The sequence below is a fragment of the Anopheles nili genome, chromosome 2 (assembly GCF_943737925.1).
Source record: "Anopheles nili chromosome 2, idAnoNiliSN_F5_01, whole genome shotgun sequence".
Lineage (NCBI taxonomy): Eukaryota > Metazoa > Arthropoda > Insecta > Diptera > Culicidae > Anopheles > Anopheles nili.
In genome coordinates this window covers 39277197-39296156 of record NC_071291.1, presented here as the reverse complement: position 1 = coordinate 39296156, position 18960 = coordinate 39277197, and the positions used below count along the sequence as shown (strand labels likewise).

Sequence of the window (18960 nt, the reverse complement as noted above, 5' to 3'; positions counted from 1 at the left end):
GTCGGAGCCCAGTGTTCGGAGTAGATCAAATAAAATCAATCATATTTGAGAAACGTTAGGGCTCTTATTACTGTAAAGATGTTAGGGTCAACTACAATTATATGTGACTACAGTTGGGTTGAGTTAGCGATCCTTTCATTTCTAAATCGTTGTTATTGGCTTTTGAACCAACACTGGTAAAGTTTGAAAATATATAAAATAATAGATTATAGTTATAAACCTTATTATTTGCCTTTATTATGCTTTTTTAATTTTAGAATATTTTAGTACAAAAATATTGTATATGTTTATTTCGTCTCTGGGGGTTGGGCTAGTGTTGGATCGGAGCAGTTGTCCACAATAAACGATGAATATTTGGTCCAAACCAACTTATAGTTTAGCTACTTGCTTGCAAAATTGTTATTAATATACGCTAATTAATATTATTCCAACAATAAACTATAAACTGCTCATTTAAGCAATGATTGAATAGCTCTTCAAGAAGTCCAATTCGGAGTATTTTTTTAAATTAAGGAGTGACCATCACTACTGCGAATAAGTCAAACTGACTGCTCGAAAAATTCGAGCACAAATTTCCGCTTTGACATTAAAAAAGACGCGAACTGATTGTTTGGGTTAAGCATTCTGAATTTGGCGAATAAATTATTGAGAGATTTGCAACTAATACTTCTTAGACTATCATTTAAAACTACTATTCGTTTAGCCCATAAACCTCTTTCCGTTATATGAGTCTTTTGTGTGTAACCGTGAAGTTTAAGCGAAGCAGAAAGAATCGCGACAGTTTGGTGCCCTAGGCTTGTAGTTAGATTAGAGAAGAACCTCTTCTGTAAACCATGGTTCCGCTCGGTGGACCAGTCGGTCATGGTGGGCATCCAATCCACATTCCCACTCCGATACAAAACGCGCCCCCACCATCGCAGAGTCAGCACACACCATCTAGCCAGAACCGGCAGTCATTATCAGTGGTAAAAGAACACATCACCGATGGCAATGGTCGATATGATATCATGCAACGTGCTTTTGCAATTCGTTTCAGAAACCAAATTATACACTTAAATTTACCCTTGCCGGCCACACTAAAGCAGTTTCGGCAGTAAAATTTAGCCCCAATGGCGAATGGCTGGCAAGTTCATGTAAGAGTGGTCTGCAACCAACCGGCAGGAACTCGGATTTCATCTTTCTTTGTTATTTCCACAGCTGCCGATAAGCTGATCAAAATATGGGGAGCATACGATGGAAAGTTTGAGAAAACGATTTCCGGACACAAGCTCGGTATAAGCGATGTTGCATGGTCCAGTGATAGCCGCCTGCTGGTGACGGCCAGTGATGACAAGACACTTAAAATCTGGGAACTGAGCTCGGGCAAATGCCTGAAGACGCTGAAAGGCCACACCAATTACGTGTTCTGCTGTAACTTCAACCCGCAGAGTAACCTCATCGTTTCGGGCAGTTTCGACGAGTCGGTGCGCATCTGGGACGTCCGTACGGGCAAGTGTTTGAAGACGCTACCCGCTCACTCCGATCCGGTGTCGGCAGTGCACTTTAACCGCGACGGCTCGCTGATCGTATCGTCCAGCTACGATGGGCTGTGTCGCATCTGGGACACGGCAAGCGGACAGTGTCTGAAAACGCTGATTGACGATGACAATCCGCCGGTTTCGTTCGTCAAGTTCTCCCCAAATGGAAAGTACATCCTCGCGGCCACGCTCGATAACACGCTGAAGTTGTGGGACTATTCGAAAGGCAAATGCTTGAAGACGTACACTGGCCATCGGAACGAAAAGTATTGCATCTTTGCGAACTTCTCCGTCACCGGGGGCAAGTGGATCGTGTCGGGGAGCGAGGACCATATGGTGTACATTTGGAATTTACAGAGCAAGGAAATCGTGCAGACGCTGCAGGGTCACACCGATACGGTGCTGTGCACGGCGTGCCACCCGACGGAGAATATTATCGCTTCAGCCGCGCTTGAGAACGATAAGACGATAAAGCTTTGGAAGAGCGACACGTAGAGGGTGTTTAGCTGTTTAAAGTGGCTTCCCATCAGATTCGCAAAAGCTGCGTGAAATCATAAATTTTAAGCGAAATGAAGCATCGAGCGGAATCAAGAGGAATTCATGGCGAAGTTGATGCCGGAGTTCGACGTTGTGTGTATAATAATATACAAAATAAGTAAGTAGGATATCGTAAGGAACGAAGTTGTCGGCTTTTATTTTCCTCCGATGAGCCTGGTAGCAGAGAGGAGTGCGAGAAATGAAACGTTCCCGTGGAATTTCTTTACTACAAAGCACACAAATCATTCATTGCCGTAATTTATCCAAATTACACCGACAAATCACAACGTTTATTGAGTCTCCACATTTTCATAGTGTTTCTGGAAAATAAATAGTCTTAAAATATGCGTGAAAGTAGTATTCATTCGAGTATTGTTCACGGTTCAAACGTTTTTTATCGCACCATTTTGTAGACAGCCTTCAACAGTTTGCGAATCTTCCAAGCGCTCGGGAGAGTAGGTTCCTCTGCCATAATAAAAGTGTGTAAAATTCGGCTATAAAAGCCCTTTACATCGCTTAACAAGCTGCGACACGTAATTTGATCTCGCGGCGACAGAAAGCGAGAGTCAATCAAACATGAAAGAAAAGCCCAAGTTTCACTTTCGTCGCTCCAGCGTGCGCGTTGCATTATGGGTGTGTTGATGATCGGTTCGGGAGGTTTTTTTTGCTGTTTGCATTGAGCGGTGAATTTGAACTTGCCCCGATCGCGAGGAGAAAGAGAGAAAAATGCGATCGATTAAAAAAAAATAATCTCCCGCCAATAAAGGCACCCGCAAGCCACGCTCCCTGACGCCGGAAGAGCCCGCCAAAGGGAAAGCCCATCTCCGGCAGCGGGTTCCGGAGACAGATTAGCAATTAGCTGCGGCTGGCTTCGAGGCCGCGTCTCGCTCAAACTAGATCGTGGGGAGCGATTTCGATTTACGGTTTACGGTTGAAATGCACCCCTTTCTTGATAATTGATACCAATTGGGAAAACAAAACAAAAGAAACGAGGAAATTAGCCGTGATTTATTGCACGAGAGCGCGGCCGAAAATCGTAATAAACGCATCAAGACTTCCCTTTTCCATCCGGCGCGTTCTTCTGGCGTTGGAAATACGTTCGCTTCACTCGAGGCCTCCACCGGAGAGCAGCCATGTTGGTGCGGGCGCGTTAATGGAGTTATTAATTTATTTATTGTTGTTTTTAATCCGCAGGAACTTATCTGTCTTTCTTCCGATTAGGATCTATTGTACACGTTGTGCAATGGACGATCGTGTGAGTGATTATTGTAGCGACTGAATGCTTATGTAAGATCGCGAAACGGAGACTGATCGGGCGGTCCGATAAAACACGTGGCTAGTCATAACAATAGATAAAAGAAAATTCACAAAACTCCTGACTTCTACGCCGGCAACATGTTGAGAATCGAAACTTACTAATGTTGCCACAAATCGGGATTTCGAAGGTTAAGTCTCCCATTCACCATTGACATGGTCATCGGTTATGTGAACCCTCAAATAACGTTACAAAATTGAATAATTAGCAACGAGGCAGCAAAAAAGCAACAAAACCAGAAAAAAATTAATTAAACTACTGTATTACGTACATTCATCTGTAGTGGAGTACCACAAAAAAGAAGTTGTGGTTTTTTTTTGTCTTCCGCTCTTCTAAGCGAATTTTCATCTCACGTCGTAATGCTTGTTGCTTTATTAAATTAGCTTCTTTTTACGCCTTTTTGCTACATTTCTGCATCACCGTTTGCATAATAATCTCGAATCATAGCCGTACGTCCGGCTAACTGTTTCAGATTGCCCACATCAGCTTACTCTTCATTGTCCTGGTAAATTAAAATTGTTGCAACTTCCCTCTCAGTTTCCACGGCTGCTTTCCATCAAAACGGATGCCCGTGCTCTCACAGCTGCCCCACGAATGCCGCACATAATGGCCCAATTATCGGACCTGAAACCAGCGCCGAATGCCACCGTGTGAGGAAAGTCGAAAAAAAGGGTGTCTCAAGATTGCGAAAAAAAAACAGGAACAAACACTCGACTCCCCACGGTGGAACCCGTTTGGTAGGCGTTGAAACGGAGAGAGAGAAAGAGAGAAGAGAAAGATGGCGCGACAACACTTTGCAACTAAGCCCCGAACAAGCACAGGTGGAGGACGAGTAGGACGGGATAAACAAGATCAACCGATTCCGAAGGTCGTTGGCCCAACGGAAGGGAAATCTCCCAGCCGGTCGGCATCGGTGTCAAGTGGCCGATGTCCCCCCTGAGGGAAGCCGGTTACTCCGGAAGTTTGACGCCTCACGGGAGACACTTTTGCCGTGTTGCCTCCCGCCGTAGGGGATAAAAGTAAAAGTAGCGCAATGTCAGCAGCGAACGAGCGGTTGTTGGCGAGTCGATCGTTTGCCTGCGAGGGTTTTCCACGAGCACCCTCGAGAGGCACAGTGTCGGTTTCACGCGCCCATAGACCGGCCAGCTTTGCTAGTCGCAACTGCACTAATAATGAACATCACCATCCGTCCGACTTCGTACATCCGTCCGGCTTATTGTGCGACCTTTTTTTTTTGAGACAGATCTTTGTCTTTTTTTTTCTCGCACTTTCCGTTTCTCACCCGTTGTGTAATAGGGGTATATTGCATTGCGCTCCCGAGCGGGGTGGGTTGTATTTGCTTTGCACAACGCCGTGCTTCCCAACTTCCCGCGGAAAGCTCAACCGCCGTAAGCTCTGGTGTGCTTTCACCAACGCCCAATGCCCGTGGGAGGGTAAGTTATATCAGCCGCAAGCCGTGATTCAATTGCACCGCCGGAGACTAATCATAACACAAATAATCCCCCGCAGGTATTTATCATGGCGAAACACGACGCAGCGGTGGACGATTGTTTCGCACTTGAGCACCACAAATTGCAGACGCCGCGTGGGTTCGAGTTCACTAATTGACGACAAAATTCCGCCACAATTCGAAAAACCGAACAGAATTGCACCCTAGTGAGGGGGAGCTGATGCAATTCACAAGACAATTTGTAGCTTCAATGCCGGCGAGCACGAGCGCAAATATGTGGAAATTTAGAATTGATTCAAGTGAAATATTTGAACAACATTCAGCGGCGCTGCAATCGTTGAATCAACCAACCAACCAACCGCGATAGGAAATCGGAATGCAGTGGAAAAAGAAAAGTGGAAACCTTTTTCCGGAATGCCCAAAAACAAACACCGGGCCTGGGTGGCATTATCGGTGGAAATTAATTAACTTAATTACCAACGAAAGTGGACACCTCCCTGCGCGCGAGTAATTGGGGGCGTCAAATCGAATATGAATACGCGTCCTTTGCCAGCGGGCGCGGCTGAGTATGGTTGATTTGGGCCGCCGTTTGGTTCCGCCGTTTTGGGTGGTACCACAAAACCACGATAAAACAAAGCCCAAAGCGAGGAAAAGAGCTTTCCACCGAACACCGACAAATGGCGGAACAGTGGGAATGAACGAGCGCGCGAGAGCCATTACACAAATTGAAAAAGGTTGCTTCCGGTGGTAATGTGTGCAAATAAAAACTGTGTGAAAAATCATTCCGCCGTATCAGCGTTATCGGTCATTTTTACGCCACCAACGTGGCGTGGGTTGACCTCAGAAGAGGCCGCCTCATTAGTAGCGCTCGTTCAGGGGTGGGAAACCTCTTTTTTCTTGCTTTTTTTGTGTCTCATTTCAACGGTTCGTGTGCTGCATCGAAAATGATTTAGATTACTCTCGGTGTGGAAAAGCGTGAAAATACCGGGTATTAACTGTGGCAGACCGCACGCGTGTCCGGCAGGGTTTGAACCGGCGAATGATCATTATTTAAGTAGCCGTTTTGTGGAAACGAATGCCACAGACACTCGTTACCATGGTAACCACATTTACGATTTTTTGTTCAATGATCAAATCTGCGGATCTATCAGAATTGATTCCAGGCCATGAGCTCACAATTTTTCATTGCAAAGTTGTTCACATCGATGTTTATCAAAAAAAAAAAAATAATTGTAAAATAATGCGCTTTTAAATGCACCGCTGATACGGATACGCGTCTACTGGCGTCAATTACGGGTCCTGGCTCTATTTGTTTGTTCTATTTGTTGACCATATTAAACGCCCGACTGCGAGACATGGACCGTGTATCCATTTTCCGGGGATTTCACGATCCTTTAAACAAGCCAGGTGTCCCTTCATAGCTTTCAGGTGCTTCAAGCGTCCTAAGGCTTCTCGACCAGCAAAACTTCCACAGACAGCTAACGGGACCGGGAAATGGACTTCCGCGAGCATTACAAAAATTGGGCATTTTTCGCGATCAATTTGCCGCACACACACGCACACCACACACACATACACACACAGGGATGTGTGCCACGTGTCAAGTGAGCACGCTAGAGCTACCGAATCAACGTCCTTGTCATCAAATTGGCATCCACAGAAAGCAGGAAGCACGGGTTGAGTTCGCAAATTAAATATACATTCCCAGTGTGTGTTCAGTGTCCTTCTTTTCTCCCACACCCCCAGCCTTCCTCCCATGCAACTGGAATGGGGACGTAAAGTTTTTCCATCCCTTCAGAGGCCCCCGGACGAACGACATCCGAGAGCAACCGAACCGGTGAGCGGTCGGGTCGGTGGCAAAAAGTTAACAAATTAGAAATTTCCTGAGAAAATCGGAGATAAATCAATTATTCAAATTATAAACGTCTAGCGAAGCCGTAACTGGGACGGGAGTATGGGGGTTGTTGTAAATTGGCACCGGGATGGATAGTGGAACTACTTTTTTTAAGGTTGTTGTTGTTGCACCGCTCGCCTTCTGAGGACGGTTTGGCAGGGTGGATCGAAAAGTTTGTGCGATGATAATTAACCGGAAGCCATTTTGATGCCCAACGCCCTGTGTGCGTGTGCGAGAGTGAGTGTTGTGTTTTAATTTGAATGATGGAATGGTAAACGACGTTTGTCGGCCAACACCAACAAACCTTTGCCGTAAATTCATCTTCCGTTCGCAGACTCCAGACGAAGCTTGTTCCAGTTCCGGTAACATTTCCATCACTACTGCTGCTAGCCCGATACACGGCTCGTCCCAGAAAGCAGGGGCTAGCGTGTGGCTGTTATCGATTATTCCTTTGCCTGGTTGGAAAAGTTTACATTTCTCGTTTCGCCTTGGTCCGTCATTTGGTCCGTGCGGTCGCTTCCTCACCAGGACAACGACCTGTGGGGTGGTTTTTGTATTTTTCCTTTCCTCCATTTGTGATTCCATTTTTCACCCGCTGGCACACAAAAATGCATATCCCGCGTGTGTGTGTGTGTGTGCTCCCGGGCTCTTCCATCCCGGGTTAATTGGATGGATGAGCTGCCTCGAGCTGCAATCGCGGATTGCTTCGGTGGGGTGAGTTTTTTTGGAGGCCCGAAAGCTCCTGTCCTCACACGGCTCACTGTTTTCGTTTCGCTCTCGGTCGAGTTTCGTGTCCTTCTTCGGCCGTTCCGTCCGCCGTCGCGAAAAGCGCCGTTTATTTCGAGCAAATGGACGGTTGATGTTGTTCCGTCAGTTGGTTTGGACAAGGACGAAACTCGCCACTCTCCACGCACGGGTCCGTTCGTCTCCATTAGTCTCACGGACTTCGCCGATAGCGTTGTTCTGAGCGTGATCGCGCCTCAAAGACAAGGTTTCGCAAGAGTGTTCACTCGATTCGCCTGTAATGCAACGTAAACAAGCAATCACGGAAGCGGTCGCCGATGGCACGGAACATTCCATTTTCCATTCGAACGCCAACGCCACCTACGGCAAGTTCTGCATTTGGAGGGCCCTCCTGACACCGGAAGTCTGGCCCGTGCGCGTTACGTAACGTGGGTGAAAATGCACCCCCCCCAATTCAGGACGGGAAAACAATCGTTCCCAGGCGATGACGTGCGCCGATGGCGCAGGAAGTAAGCATCCAACGGTTCCAACGACGAACCAAGCAAGCAACCCCCCCAATCAAGCACAAAACCTGAAGCTGCCGCAAACGCAGAAAGTGAAAACTCGATGGCGTGTGCCCTCGTCGTGGGGGTGGAAGTGATTTTCCGCTCACTCGTTCACAGGCGCTCACACGTTTAATCATCTACCAGGGAGTGTTGGGAAGCGCTCGATATGCGCATTTCGTTGTGCCAATTGAGGGCGCTGGAAGCTGATGGTTGGTTCCTGTCAATGGCAGGTTTGTATGCTTCCTGCAAGTGGCCTGACACTCAATTTGAACGGCCACATCATGCGGATCGTACGGCTGATTACGTGACTGGCAAGCGCTGTAACAATTTGCTAACAAACCCGTCAAGTATTGACGATGGCAAAGTGTTTAAATTTAATGCCACTTTTTCCACGCCGCAAAAGACCGCACATTAATCCTTCAGCTCGCTCTCTTTCTCTCTCGGTAGCATCCTTGCCAGTGCTCCAGCAGGCGAACATGACGCTTTAATTGGGTTGACGTGCTGGGGCGCGATGAAACGCCCCCGAAATGAATGGGGCCATTCTCGCAATTGTGGACATCAGCACCGGATTTGAACCGCTTGTGGTCAGCAACGGCACCGTAGCTTTCCTGCGCTGGGTGAGCTCGTCGTCCTGGCTGGTTTGTACAGGGACGACCCTGCCGAACAGCGAGAGACCGCCACTGCTTGATCTCACATCCTGAAAAGGGGTCTTTTGCAACGGGACTACCCCAAAAACGGCCACGGTTCGTCTCATTTTTCCACGTAAGCGTTTATGATGGTTCGTATGCGATCGCACGCCCCTGGCGCATGGCGCGAGTCCTCGAAACCGTGTGTGTCTGCTTTTTGAACGGGGTGGCAGAATTTAGGTGTATAATGAAATTTTAACGACTGCGGGCCTGGTTTTTCACGACAACTCAAAGCTCCGAGTGGGGCCTGTGTTTGTAGCCGGGCACTGATAAGCACGGCCAAGGACGACCACCAAATGGGTGATGGTGGTGGTGTTGGTAAGGAAAGAAAATACGAGCTCCCGGAAGTCCCAACCCGGCTTACCGCAGGACGAAACCCACCACGTGAGCATCCCACCACATGGCAGCAGGTTTTACGGTGGGTCATCCTTTCCGCTTGCCGGTGTGTGGCGGCATAATAATGATAGACTTACCAAAAGGGCTTCACGCTGGCCGTGGCCCAAGGCACTTTCGCAATGCCCAACCCAAACCGGAAGCGAAACCACGGCCAGTGGGTCCGTTCGATGGCAGTGGAAAGGAACTCGACTAGAACAAGAACGAGAACGAGAGAGAGAGATAGAGAAAAAGAGCGTGCGCGAATGTGGAAAAAAACTGCGAAACCTTCGTTCTACACCCACCACAGGGTAGTCCTTTCCGGTTGGTGGGGGGGTTTTAGTTTCACGCTGGTACAAGCGGATACGAGGCGTCCTTACATGAGCTCAAGCGAAAAAAGAGAAAAAAAAACACACACACACCCCTGTACAAATAGCAGTCCGTGCCGTCCCGAAGCAGATAAAGCTCCGGTCTTATACCCGGCGTCATAGATAGCCATCACACCCGGTGTTTGTACGAAGGCATCATTTCTCACCTCGTCCTTCGAGTGTCTGGTGCGGGCGAAACGCGATGGGAACCGCGCGGGAAACCGTTGCACATTTTCCTAAAATGGAGGTTGGAGAGAATAGGGAAAAAAAGCAAGGCCATCTTAGACCGAAATCGTTTCCGACATTCCCGTGCACGATTGGATGAGGAGGATGTCTTTGGGTACCGCTTCTTCTTCTTCTTCTTCTTCTTCTTCTTCTTCTTCTTCTTCGCCGGGATGTCCTTTTTGACAAATGACACATGTGAATGCGATTTTCCGTCGGGAATTATTCCCCACCTTGCCGTTGCCGGGAATGCGATCGTAGCGGGTTTTTTTGTTTTTCGCACTTCCCTCTCTCGCTCTCTCTCTCTCTCTCTCTCTCTCTCTCTCTCTCTCGGAACAATTCGTTTCCTTCTGACAGACGAATGTGCACAACAAAGTTGTAATCCGGGCAAGCATGCGTATTAGGAGTAAACTTTGAAGAACAATATTTTCTTTCAATGTTCAACAGTGCAAAAAATGCCTCCATGTACGTATGTGTGTGTGTGTGTGTCTTTACTCTCTTTCAAATGCTTCCTCAAACATCCGCCCACCGATGGAGCATTTTTGCTAGACAAAGCTCCCTCATTATGACAGTTCCCAGTGGGACCGGGCGGAAAATGAAGCAAAGTGGTTTTTGCGTCCACCTTCCCTTCCGCAAAAGTTTGCCCCACTCTCACCGTCCGACCTCTTGCGAGTGCATTCCATGAGAAAATGTTGAAATGAAGATAAAAAAACAAACCCTCCGGAACCTGGGGGAAGCAAAATGCAACGCAATGAAAAGTAAGCAAAATTCGCGGCAAAGCACATGCATCGTGCACGTTCACGTTTCCTGCCAGCTTGAGTTGCTCTCCGGGGTGCACTTTTCCCGTGTTCCCGACTTCTCCCACCCCCCCACTCCCTCGCACACCATGGCTTCCGCGAGTGGGTGGCCGGTCGGCGTTTGGTTTGAGGTTTGAGCGCCTCCGCATCCGGCATCTGGTACCGGGCGGAAAGTGGAATTCGGCATCCGCCAGAAACAATGCACCAAACCGACCGTCGTGCTGGTATGTCTCGAGAGTTTGCTCTCTCTGGTGGCATGGAAACGCGACCAAAAAAAGGGATCTAAAGGCTTGGAATCAAAACGGTGGCATGACGGTTGCGAGGTGCGAATTTCAATCGCCCTTTCACACGACCGTCTGGAGTGGTGGTTTTTTTTTGGTTTGAAGTGATGAATCAAACCCTAGTTCGCCGTTGTTCACGATCTATTGACACATTCCAAAACCGGCACCCGGGACTGGAACGGCACCTTTACATAATGCAATCGCAACCACTCCGAAACGGTGCACAAATCATACGGTACACGAACCGAACCGAACAACAACGCCGATTACGAGATGGACGGCTACGGATGACTTCCTGGAGTTGGCGCTTCGTCACTTGAGCTAATCCCCCTTTACCCCACGGGGGAGCTTTTCCAAGCACACGACTGGAGGGCGATCATCGCGATTCGTTTCGATCATTTTTCCGGCATCTACCGTGGCTGCCATGCCACTTGATCGTCTCCCCGAGGGGCCCAATCGACCTCCAAATGTGCGATGGCTTCGGAAAAACACTTTCAATCGCGCCTAAATGCGATCGGGCTCGTTCACGCTCTTTGTGGCGCTGTGGAGTGTTTTCCTTTCCCCCGTTCGCTGGGTAAATAGGGCTCAATCGAACCTCACCAACGAGATGCACGGTCGTTCTCAGCTGGTCAATGTAGTTTGGGGTGCTGGGGGTTGCATAACGCCACTGGCGAAGGTGTGAAAGGTGCCTGTTCGGTGAGCCATCTCCAGCATAGGGGGGTTTTGTTCGCAAATCGAGTGAAATAACAGAAGAAAAGGCCCTCGAAAGGTAAACGGTTTCGTCCGTTTGATGCTGGGCTAATGGATTGAGCCAAATGGGTATGCTATTTACTTGGATTTCTGATGCCTTTCGGTGCTCATGGCAGGTATCGGAGAGAAACGGATCATTATTGACAATGAAGACAATGTTTCAAAGCTATCATAGAGGTTTGCATTCGATTTATGAGTCGTTCTTACCGGGGAAAAGTCATAGTTTTTTGTGATCGTTTTTCTCTCGTGCTTTGTTCTTCCTTAAAATAAGACAAAGTTGACCTTATAGTTTGCAATTTCGAATTGTTCTCTATCATTCCAATTAATGCAGAAACGATATTTAAGTAGTAATGCTGCTCGAATGAAGTTGCAAAGCTCAACTCATGACATCCCTCACTCCGAAGGACGTGATCAGCCGATCATCCACCACCGAATGCAAACGGGTGCGCTTTCGCCAAACGATTCCACTGCACTTGCATTTTGCACGCGACTTTCCCGCTTCCGAGCATGAACTCCCGTTGCAAGCAAAACCACCCCTGACGAACCGATCGAACCGGTTCCAGCAACGGGGTGAAGATTCGCAACATTTATTGCCATCTCCGCACAAACACACCCCGGATCGGGGCGCTCGATCGGGTTCACTTTCGATTCACCACCCGATCACCGAAACCGGAACTGGTAGCGTGGGGTGGACCACATGGCCACCCCGCCCGGAGTGTTGCCCGCACACCAAACAGGAAAAACCTGGAAAACGGAGAAAGTGCACCCGATCGCAATTGCATTTGGTTCGCAATTGAGCCGGATGATGCGCTCAGATCCGCACGCAAAACGATAGCGAAAGTTACGGCTCTGGTACGTGGGGTTGGGTTTTTATCGTATATTTTTATCACATTTCCTGCAACCTGACAGAAAACATCACCGTCGCGAGCGAATGCTGAGCCATTAGGGGTAATGGATTCTCGTATTTTAGCTGGAAACTGTCTGCTAGCACAAGTGCTTCGAGCCCGTTCTGGCAGATATATTTCCGGGAAACACTCGAGCAAAATAACACACCGCTAGGAAATGCTTATTTTGTCACCTCAAAGAGCCAAACATTTCGTGGAAATTCATCCTCCTACCAAGCGCGTGCCACGCAGGACACGCGCGTAACATTTTCCCCCGTATTCCGGTTGTCGGTGAGCGTTTTTGTTCTCCGAAACCTCGCACTAAAGTGCCCTCAGTCAGTCAGTGCAAAACGGGAAACGGTGCCGCCCAAAAGGGGTGCGAGGAAATTAGATATTAAAATATTATCTCCTCCAGGAGGGAGGGCCCGTTAGGAGAAAAGTAATAATAATTTACACCTTCTGCCCACGCGTCCTTTTGCCTCGGGTGGGGCAACTTTACGGACGGCTAAACTTTCGCCTTTATCTAATAACAACCGCGGTGCCAACCGTCGCCTTCATTTTTTTCCCCCGTTCCGGACAGAACTGAGCCGGGAGAGAAATTACAGATCCGCTGATGCTTGAAGTAATTTCACCGGAATGCCACCATTAACAGAGGACCGACGAATTGGGCAAACGAGCGAACCTCGTCCGGACGTTTTATGCCAACCTTGCTGGGTGGGGATGTGGATGGGTCGGGTTTAATTTCCTTCTGATTTTTAACGGCAGCACGAATCACATTTTTTAATTGTGTTTATCCAGTAGCAGTAGGTTCTTTTTTTTCATTTTGCTCAACCTACTCTCGCCTTCACCGCCATTAAACGCGATGGAGGTTTGAGGGAAACTTACGCAGGGAACGAACGAAAAAAAAAACGAAACAAAATCTAATTACGCGACGACTCACCGACGCGACAACCCTCGACGGCGACGTTGGGGTGGTTTTGCGATGATTAGATTAGTGGAGATTTCATAAGCGCCACTGCTGCCTTCACAGCCAGTTATGAGCGGCCGAGAATGGACCGCGAGCTGCAGGGTCGATGATTTTTTCCTTTCCTTCCAACTCGGACAGTTTGGCGCTGCAATTGGCGAGAAGCGTAATCATGATGAGATATTTAAATTTTTCATTATCTTACCATCTAATTTATGGACACCGGTGGTCGTGTTTTTTTTTATTAATTTTTCGTGAGAATTAAACGTAAATCCAAACGATGCACATTATTTGAGCCTCAACTGAAGCCGGTGGAGTAGTTTTCGAAAGTACGAAAGATTGTCCGTGTGGGCAAGAAATCAACGCCGTGAGGCAATAAAAGTAAGTCATAATAATAGCACACAAAAGACTATGATTTGTGTGAATGATAAATGGTAAATTTTCCTTTTCTTGCAAATTCAAAACCTGCTATACTTGGTTAGTTTCTAACCTCATGCGTACCACTCGTGTACGATCGCTGCCATATTTGGCACACACACACAAAAACGTTCCTAAAACCCACCAAGCAAACTTTATACCAGCCGCATTGCCCTGTCACTCGTACGCCCCCTAAATTCCCGGTAATCGGAGCAATATCGCTGCCGGCTGAAACCTGCCCTCGGTGCAGCATAAATTGAGCGTGCCCGGGAAAAGCCGGAACGCGGCCAAGTGATACAATTATTTCCCACTTGCGACACTTTTTTGCTACGACGTTTTTTTGCCCGCCATTCCGCTGACTGCAAACTTTGCGTTTCACCTTGTGGCAGGAAGAACTCGGCTCACTTTCGAAACCCCCGTTTCCGGAGCTCTAGCAGAGCAAAGCCGACGAGAATGGGGTGGAAAAATTCGCCTTGATGTACGCCGCACCTTCCCGAAGGTGATGCTAAATTTGTTAACAAAAGAACCTGTCCCGAAATCGGGCACGAGATTTGGCCACCGACCGGCTGGTGGGTGGGCCCCGGAAAGTTTGCCAAAGCCGAAGTTTACCCCCCGGCCCGACCACGCGCAGTGTTTTTCCCATTTTCCCAGTGGCGTACCAGGCGCTTAAGAATACGGAAACGAGCCAACTTTCCGGTGCTTTCTTCGCCCAGGCTGACCGGACCGGGTTTCCTTTGTGTGACACCCAGTGGTGGTGGAGAAGAAGAAGGGATTGGAGGGAGTGTGGGGTAAGTTGCAAAAGATGCTGCATAAATCCTCCCAGGATAACGGCCACGCGCGCGTATCGTACGGTTCGCGCTGTTCTGTTCGGGAAAGAAGCGACTTTCAAACCGCGCCTGGTGAAGCTTTTACTGGTTGGTAATAGCTACACTCCCACCCCGGGTTTAGGACAGTTTTTGGGGACGCCAAAGAAAACGCCCCGCCAGTGGGGTGGTTCGTGGGTGGAAAAACAAAAGAAAAACAAACAAGACCAAGAAAGGAAGCAGCAGCCGGGCAGAGCACAACACAAAGCTGACACGCGGGCGACTTAAGCTGGACTAATTTATGGGAATGCACTTTTATTGTTTTTAAGGCGGAGTGCCTTGGCGCAAGTGTGCAAGAAAAGGTGAAGATGGACGAGCGCGAAAACTCGCGGGAGCGAAGAAAATGCGAACAATTGCTGCCCGTGGTGGTGATAAATTTTCATCGCTTTCCACCGACCGCCGTTTCGTTCGATCGCTTAATCGATAACCAATCTGCGTGCCGGTGGTACCTTACCTGGGACGGATTTCCGGAAGCGTCCCAGAGGAGCCCTGAAAGCTGTTACGAAAGCGGAGCGGACGTTCGTGGGAGGACACACACACACACACGCCCGTGGAAACCCGTGGCGGCTACGGCTACAATGATGTCCTGAAAGGGGGTTGGGGCTCGATTAAGGGCCGGCCAGTGACACGGCAACCGAAATGCATCGCAATCTGCATCCGAATCGGAACCGGATTGGGTTGCATTTCACCGAAGGCGCGAGAGAGAGAGTGTGCCGGCGAATGTCCAGCTTACAGTCGTGTACGAAGCGGTGGCATGCTTTGATGGAAAAATCAATGCTAAATCGATTGGGTTTCAGGCAGCTGTTGTGTTCGTAGCAGGACTTCCGTAGACTGTTCTGTGCTAATGGCTCCCCTTCTCCGGCTCGGGTCAAGAGCCTATTTTTGGTGCAAGATAATGGACTGAGTGGAGATAAAACAGAACTGAGGGTTTTGTCTGAATTATTTTAAGTCGAAAGTTGAATACTCTTATTTTTTTGTACATTTCGTTGGTTTATTAATTAGTTCTGATTTTGTTTTCATTTGTTTAAATTTCTTTGTTATTTAATCTAATTTGTTAATTTTGGTTATGTAATTTTAATCTGTTAAATTAAATTTGTTATTAATCTATACATATTTGTATAGATTTTATAGCATTTTTATAAATAAAAATTCACTAATTTACTATAAGGAAACTAGGTAACAGTATTTTTATTAGAAATTTTTTATGTTTACGTAAAATTCTCTTATTATTCCTATCCCGATCGCATACATCGTGCGAGTAAACGAGTGATTGTTATTCATGCCGATCCTGATGAAAAGCCAACCCCGGGGCAGCAAATGGAAATCCCCGACGTTGGGTTCCGTCATGGATTGATTTTCCCGCCACAACGCACGTATCCCAGCGGTCCCATCGCACCACCAGTCCCTGCACATCCGTGCCGTCCGTTGTGCTGGAAAATGGAAAATGGCCACACATGAGCATTAAGTATCCCTATTGTTGGCAGGCAGCGCCCCAATTATGCCACCCGAACGGTTTCGCCCAACCCGTGCGAAAGGATTCGTGCTGATTTTGCTGTTTCACGTTCACGTGACGCTCATTTCCGGCACACGGTGGATTAAAATAAATATCCGCATTTATTAATCATTACCAAGGTGTGAAGCGCTGTTCTTTTTTTTTCGCCCTTTTTTATGCTCTTCTCCACCGTTCTGTTTGCTTTGGGAAGCCCGATTTTGCGGGTTGCTATTTCGTGTCCCTGCCCCAACCGAAAGCAATTATTTAAATCGTCGTATCAACCAATCGACCAACGGCGATCGGGCCCCGGAATCCGATAAGGACGGAAGCCATGAAATCCTGCGCTGAATCCCCAAACAGTGCGAGGGATGATTTATTCGGCGGCGTTCGACGTGGGAATGTGTGCCGAAGAATCATGGCCGAGCCGTTAAAACGTACGAGCGTACGAGGATTGGGTGAACCGATTTCGATGCAAGTCGGAATTTAAATCCATTGATGCAGTTTTAATTGAATAACTGCCGACGATGAAACGGCTCCGGGGTGGGAATGGGTTCAATGTTCGGTGTAAGCAATCGATTTTTTTATTGGCCACAGTGGCCGCGAAAGTGGTCAAATGTTATCGTTATGATTAAACCCCAAAATAATTGTCATTTGAAGCGATTCTTTTGAGAGCAGCGTCGTGCCGTCGTTCCAAAAGCGAGAGGACGTTAATGTGATCATAAAACAAATCACTGAAACACCGAAAGCCCGTAAGCAGAAAGTCAAACAAAGACGCAAACCCCACATCCTTGCAAACGTTTGTGCAGCTCCCTCCAAAGGGGAGTCGAAGTTTGCACAGCATTAAAAAGGGGTAAGCCACGAAAAGTCGAACGGTTTATCTCGCCCCCGGTTCGGCGATTCGACGATTTTTGAGTGATTGTGTGCTTTGTTTTGTCGGTGCGAAACTTCACCCTTTTGCGTTGTGTGTGTGTGTGTGTGCGTTTCGTTCGCAATCATTTCACCACCGGTGTTTCCAACCCCCAGATGGAATTCCTTCTCCGTTTGGGCTCGAACCCCAGTTGGGACTTCGGGAGTTGAACCTAACTCGGCGGGAAATTGCTGCCATCGGTTGATAACGGGCTGACGGGTTGAAGATTCAACGGCAAAGTAAAATCAAATGGAAAAACAAAACCAAAAAAAAAAACAAAAAGCACACCGAATCACCAAAAAGGTAAGACAACTCGACAGCACAGCCGAGAAGTCCAAATTTAGTTTCGAAACAGGAATTCGGCGCAAGAAAAGGGGCAGCGTTTTTGGTAAATTTAAATTAATCTCTCAGCAACCGAAACGGCGACGGATCAGCGGCCAGCTGGGGGAGGATTCTTGAGCGCCTTATCGGTGAGACTTGGGCTGCAACTTTCGTTCGGGCTCGTGGAAAGTTTCCGTTGCGAAATATTGGAGTGTTTTGTCTTCGCTTTATTTGCCGCTATCCCGGGACGATCCACTTCTGACCAAGCGACCGCGTGAGCTAATGGACGGCGGGAACGATTTAATACTGTTTGTGCGGTTTGAGCTGCCGAAATAGATGCATAATCTACCACTTGCGATCGATTTGGCGTTGTTAAGCAGACTTCTTTGAGGATTTGGGGCTGCTGGGACGAACTTTTGCTGGCACAAAATTCACGCACCGTTTGAGCGAATTTAGAACACCAAAAATCAGACCGACATTCCCCAACCGCGACCGACGCGAAAAGTTCGCTAAGCCCTTTTTTGCGAAGACGAAATCAGCTGGCAAACGACGGCTCAACACGCCGGTCAACATTTGATCACATTTGCACATCGTTTGTCAACCCACGAAAGCTACGAAGAGTAAAAATAAAACCACCCCCTCAAAGCCGCAGCCAACCGACCGGATCGACAAACGCCGGGGTTCGGTTTGTTTTAAGTTTGCTTTTTAAACGTCCTTTTCCATCTTCTCTCAAGTGCGTGGAGCTTTTTTTCTTTTTAGCACGTGCTTTAATGCCACCACCCTACCGTTGGGGTTGATTTGCGTTCGAGGGGTGGAGCGCGTTTTGACAGGGAAAAGCTGAGTGCTCCAACGAACAAAATCTCGCGCCCACGAAACGCGCCAAACCGAAGCCAGCTTGAAATCAGCAAGCACAGCTCTAGCAACCATGGCAACCGACGACAGCCATGCCGGTGATGCTCCCCATTTCGGTTCTCTCGTTCACTCTCACTCTTTCTCTCAGTCTGCGCATCCCTCTCACTCTCGTGAAGAATGGGCTCCATCATCGAGCTGGGGAGAAAAGCTTTCCCTTTCCAGCGAGATGCCAGCAACCGGCGAGAGAAAAACGCTACCCGAACATGCCCACCATCCGACTCAGCTCGCGTATCGGAGGCTGGATGGGGCCACTGATGGTTTCGCGCCGACAGTTACACTCGGGCGTAGAAAGTGCTCGGTTGGGCATTGGCTTTGCCCTGCACGGTTTTCGAACGACACAGGCTCCGGCAAAAGCCCCATCACGCGGCGGATTGTGCACAACAACAGAAACACCCACGTACACCGGAGACACGGGCATTGGCCGTGCGACGGCGAATTTCGGCTTTCGGTGCGTTTTCGCGCGCGTGGTTGGACATTTTCCCGGCGACAGTTGGGAAACGCTCGTGGGTGGATGGATGGCAAACAAGAAGCAACTGAAGTAAACTGTCCCCAACCGCAAAACTGTCGCTCGGGAAAAAGTTGACCGTTTGTAGTTTTTTTGGTTTGTTTTTTGAGTGGATTTATTTCTTGTTTGCACGCGGACGAACAGAAACCTCCTCCTTTGGGCATTGTTTGACGTCGCGGTGTCAAGCGTCGGTGTACGTTTTTCCGCTCGTCCTGCG

The 18960-nt window shown here is 48.3% G+C and overlaps 1 protein-coding gene across 1 annotated transcript; it reads left to right on the top strand.

The window, feature by feature from the left end:
- The first annotated feature begins 833 nt into the window (after positions 1-833).
- LOC128730671 (WD repeat-containing protein 5) lies at positions 834-2326 on the top strand. Its single transcript, XM_053823745.1, has 3 exons — positions 834-965; positions 1037-1133; positions 1198-2326. Exons 1-3 carry the CDS (start codon positions 834-836, stop codon positions 2010-2012), a joined length of 1044 nt encoding a protein of 347 aa, XP_053679720.1. The 3' UTR covers positions 2013-2326.
- The last annotated feature ends 16634 nt before the right edge of the window (positions 2327-18960 follow it).

What these genes read in the sequence shown, in the direction of transcription:
- LOC128730671 (XM_053823745.1), top strand. Translation starts at nt 834, where the DNA reads ATGGTTCCGCTCGGTGGACCAGTCGGTCATGGTGGGCATCCAATCCAC. An exon ending in ACCGGCAGTCATTATCAGTG is followed by an intron (nt 966 to 1,036) that starts GTAAAAGAACAC and finishes AATTCGTTTCAG; the next exon opens with AAACCAAATTATACACTTAA. An exon ending in CGAATGGCTGGCAAGTTCAT is followed by an intron (nt 1,134 to 1,197) that starts GTAAGAGTGGTC and finishes TTATTTCCACAG; the next exon opens with CTGCCGATAAGCTGATCAAA.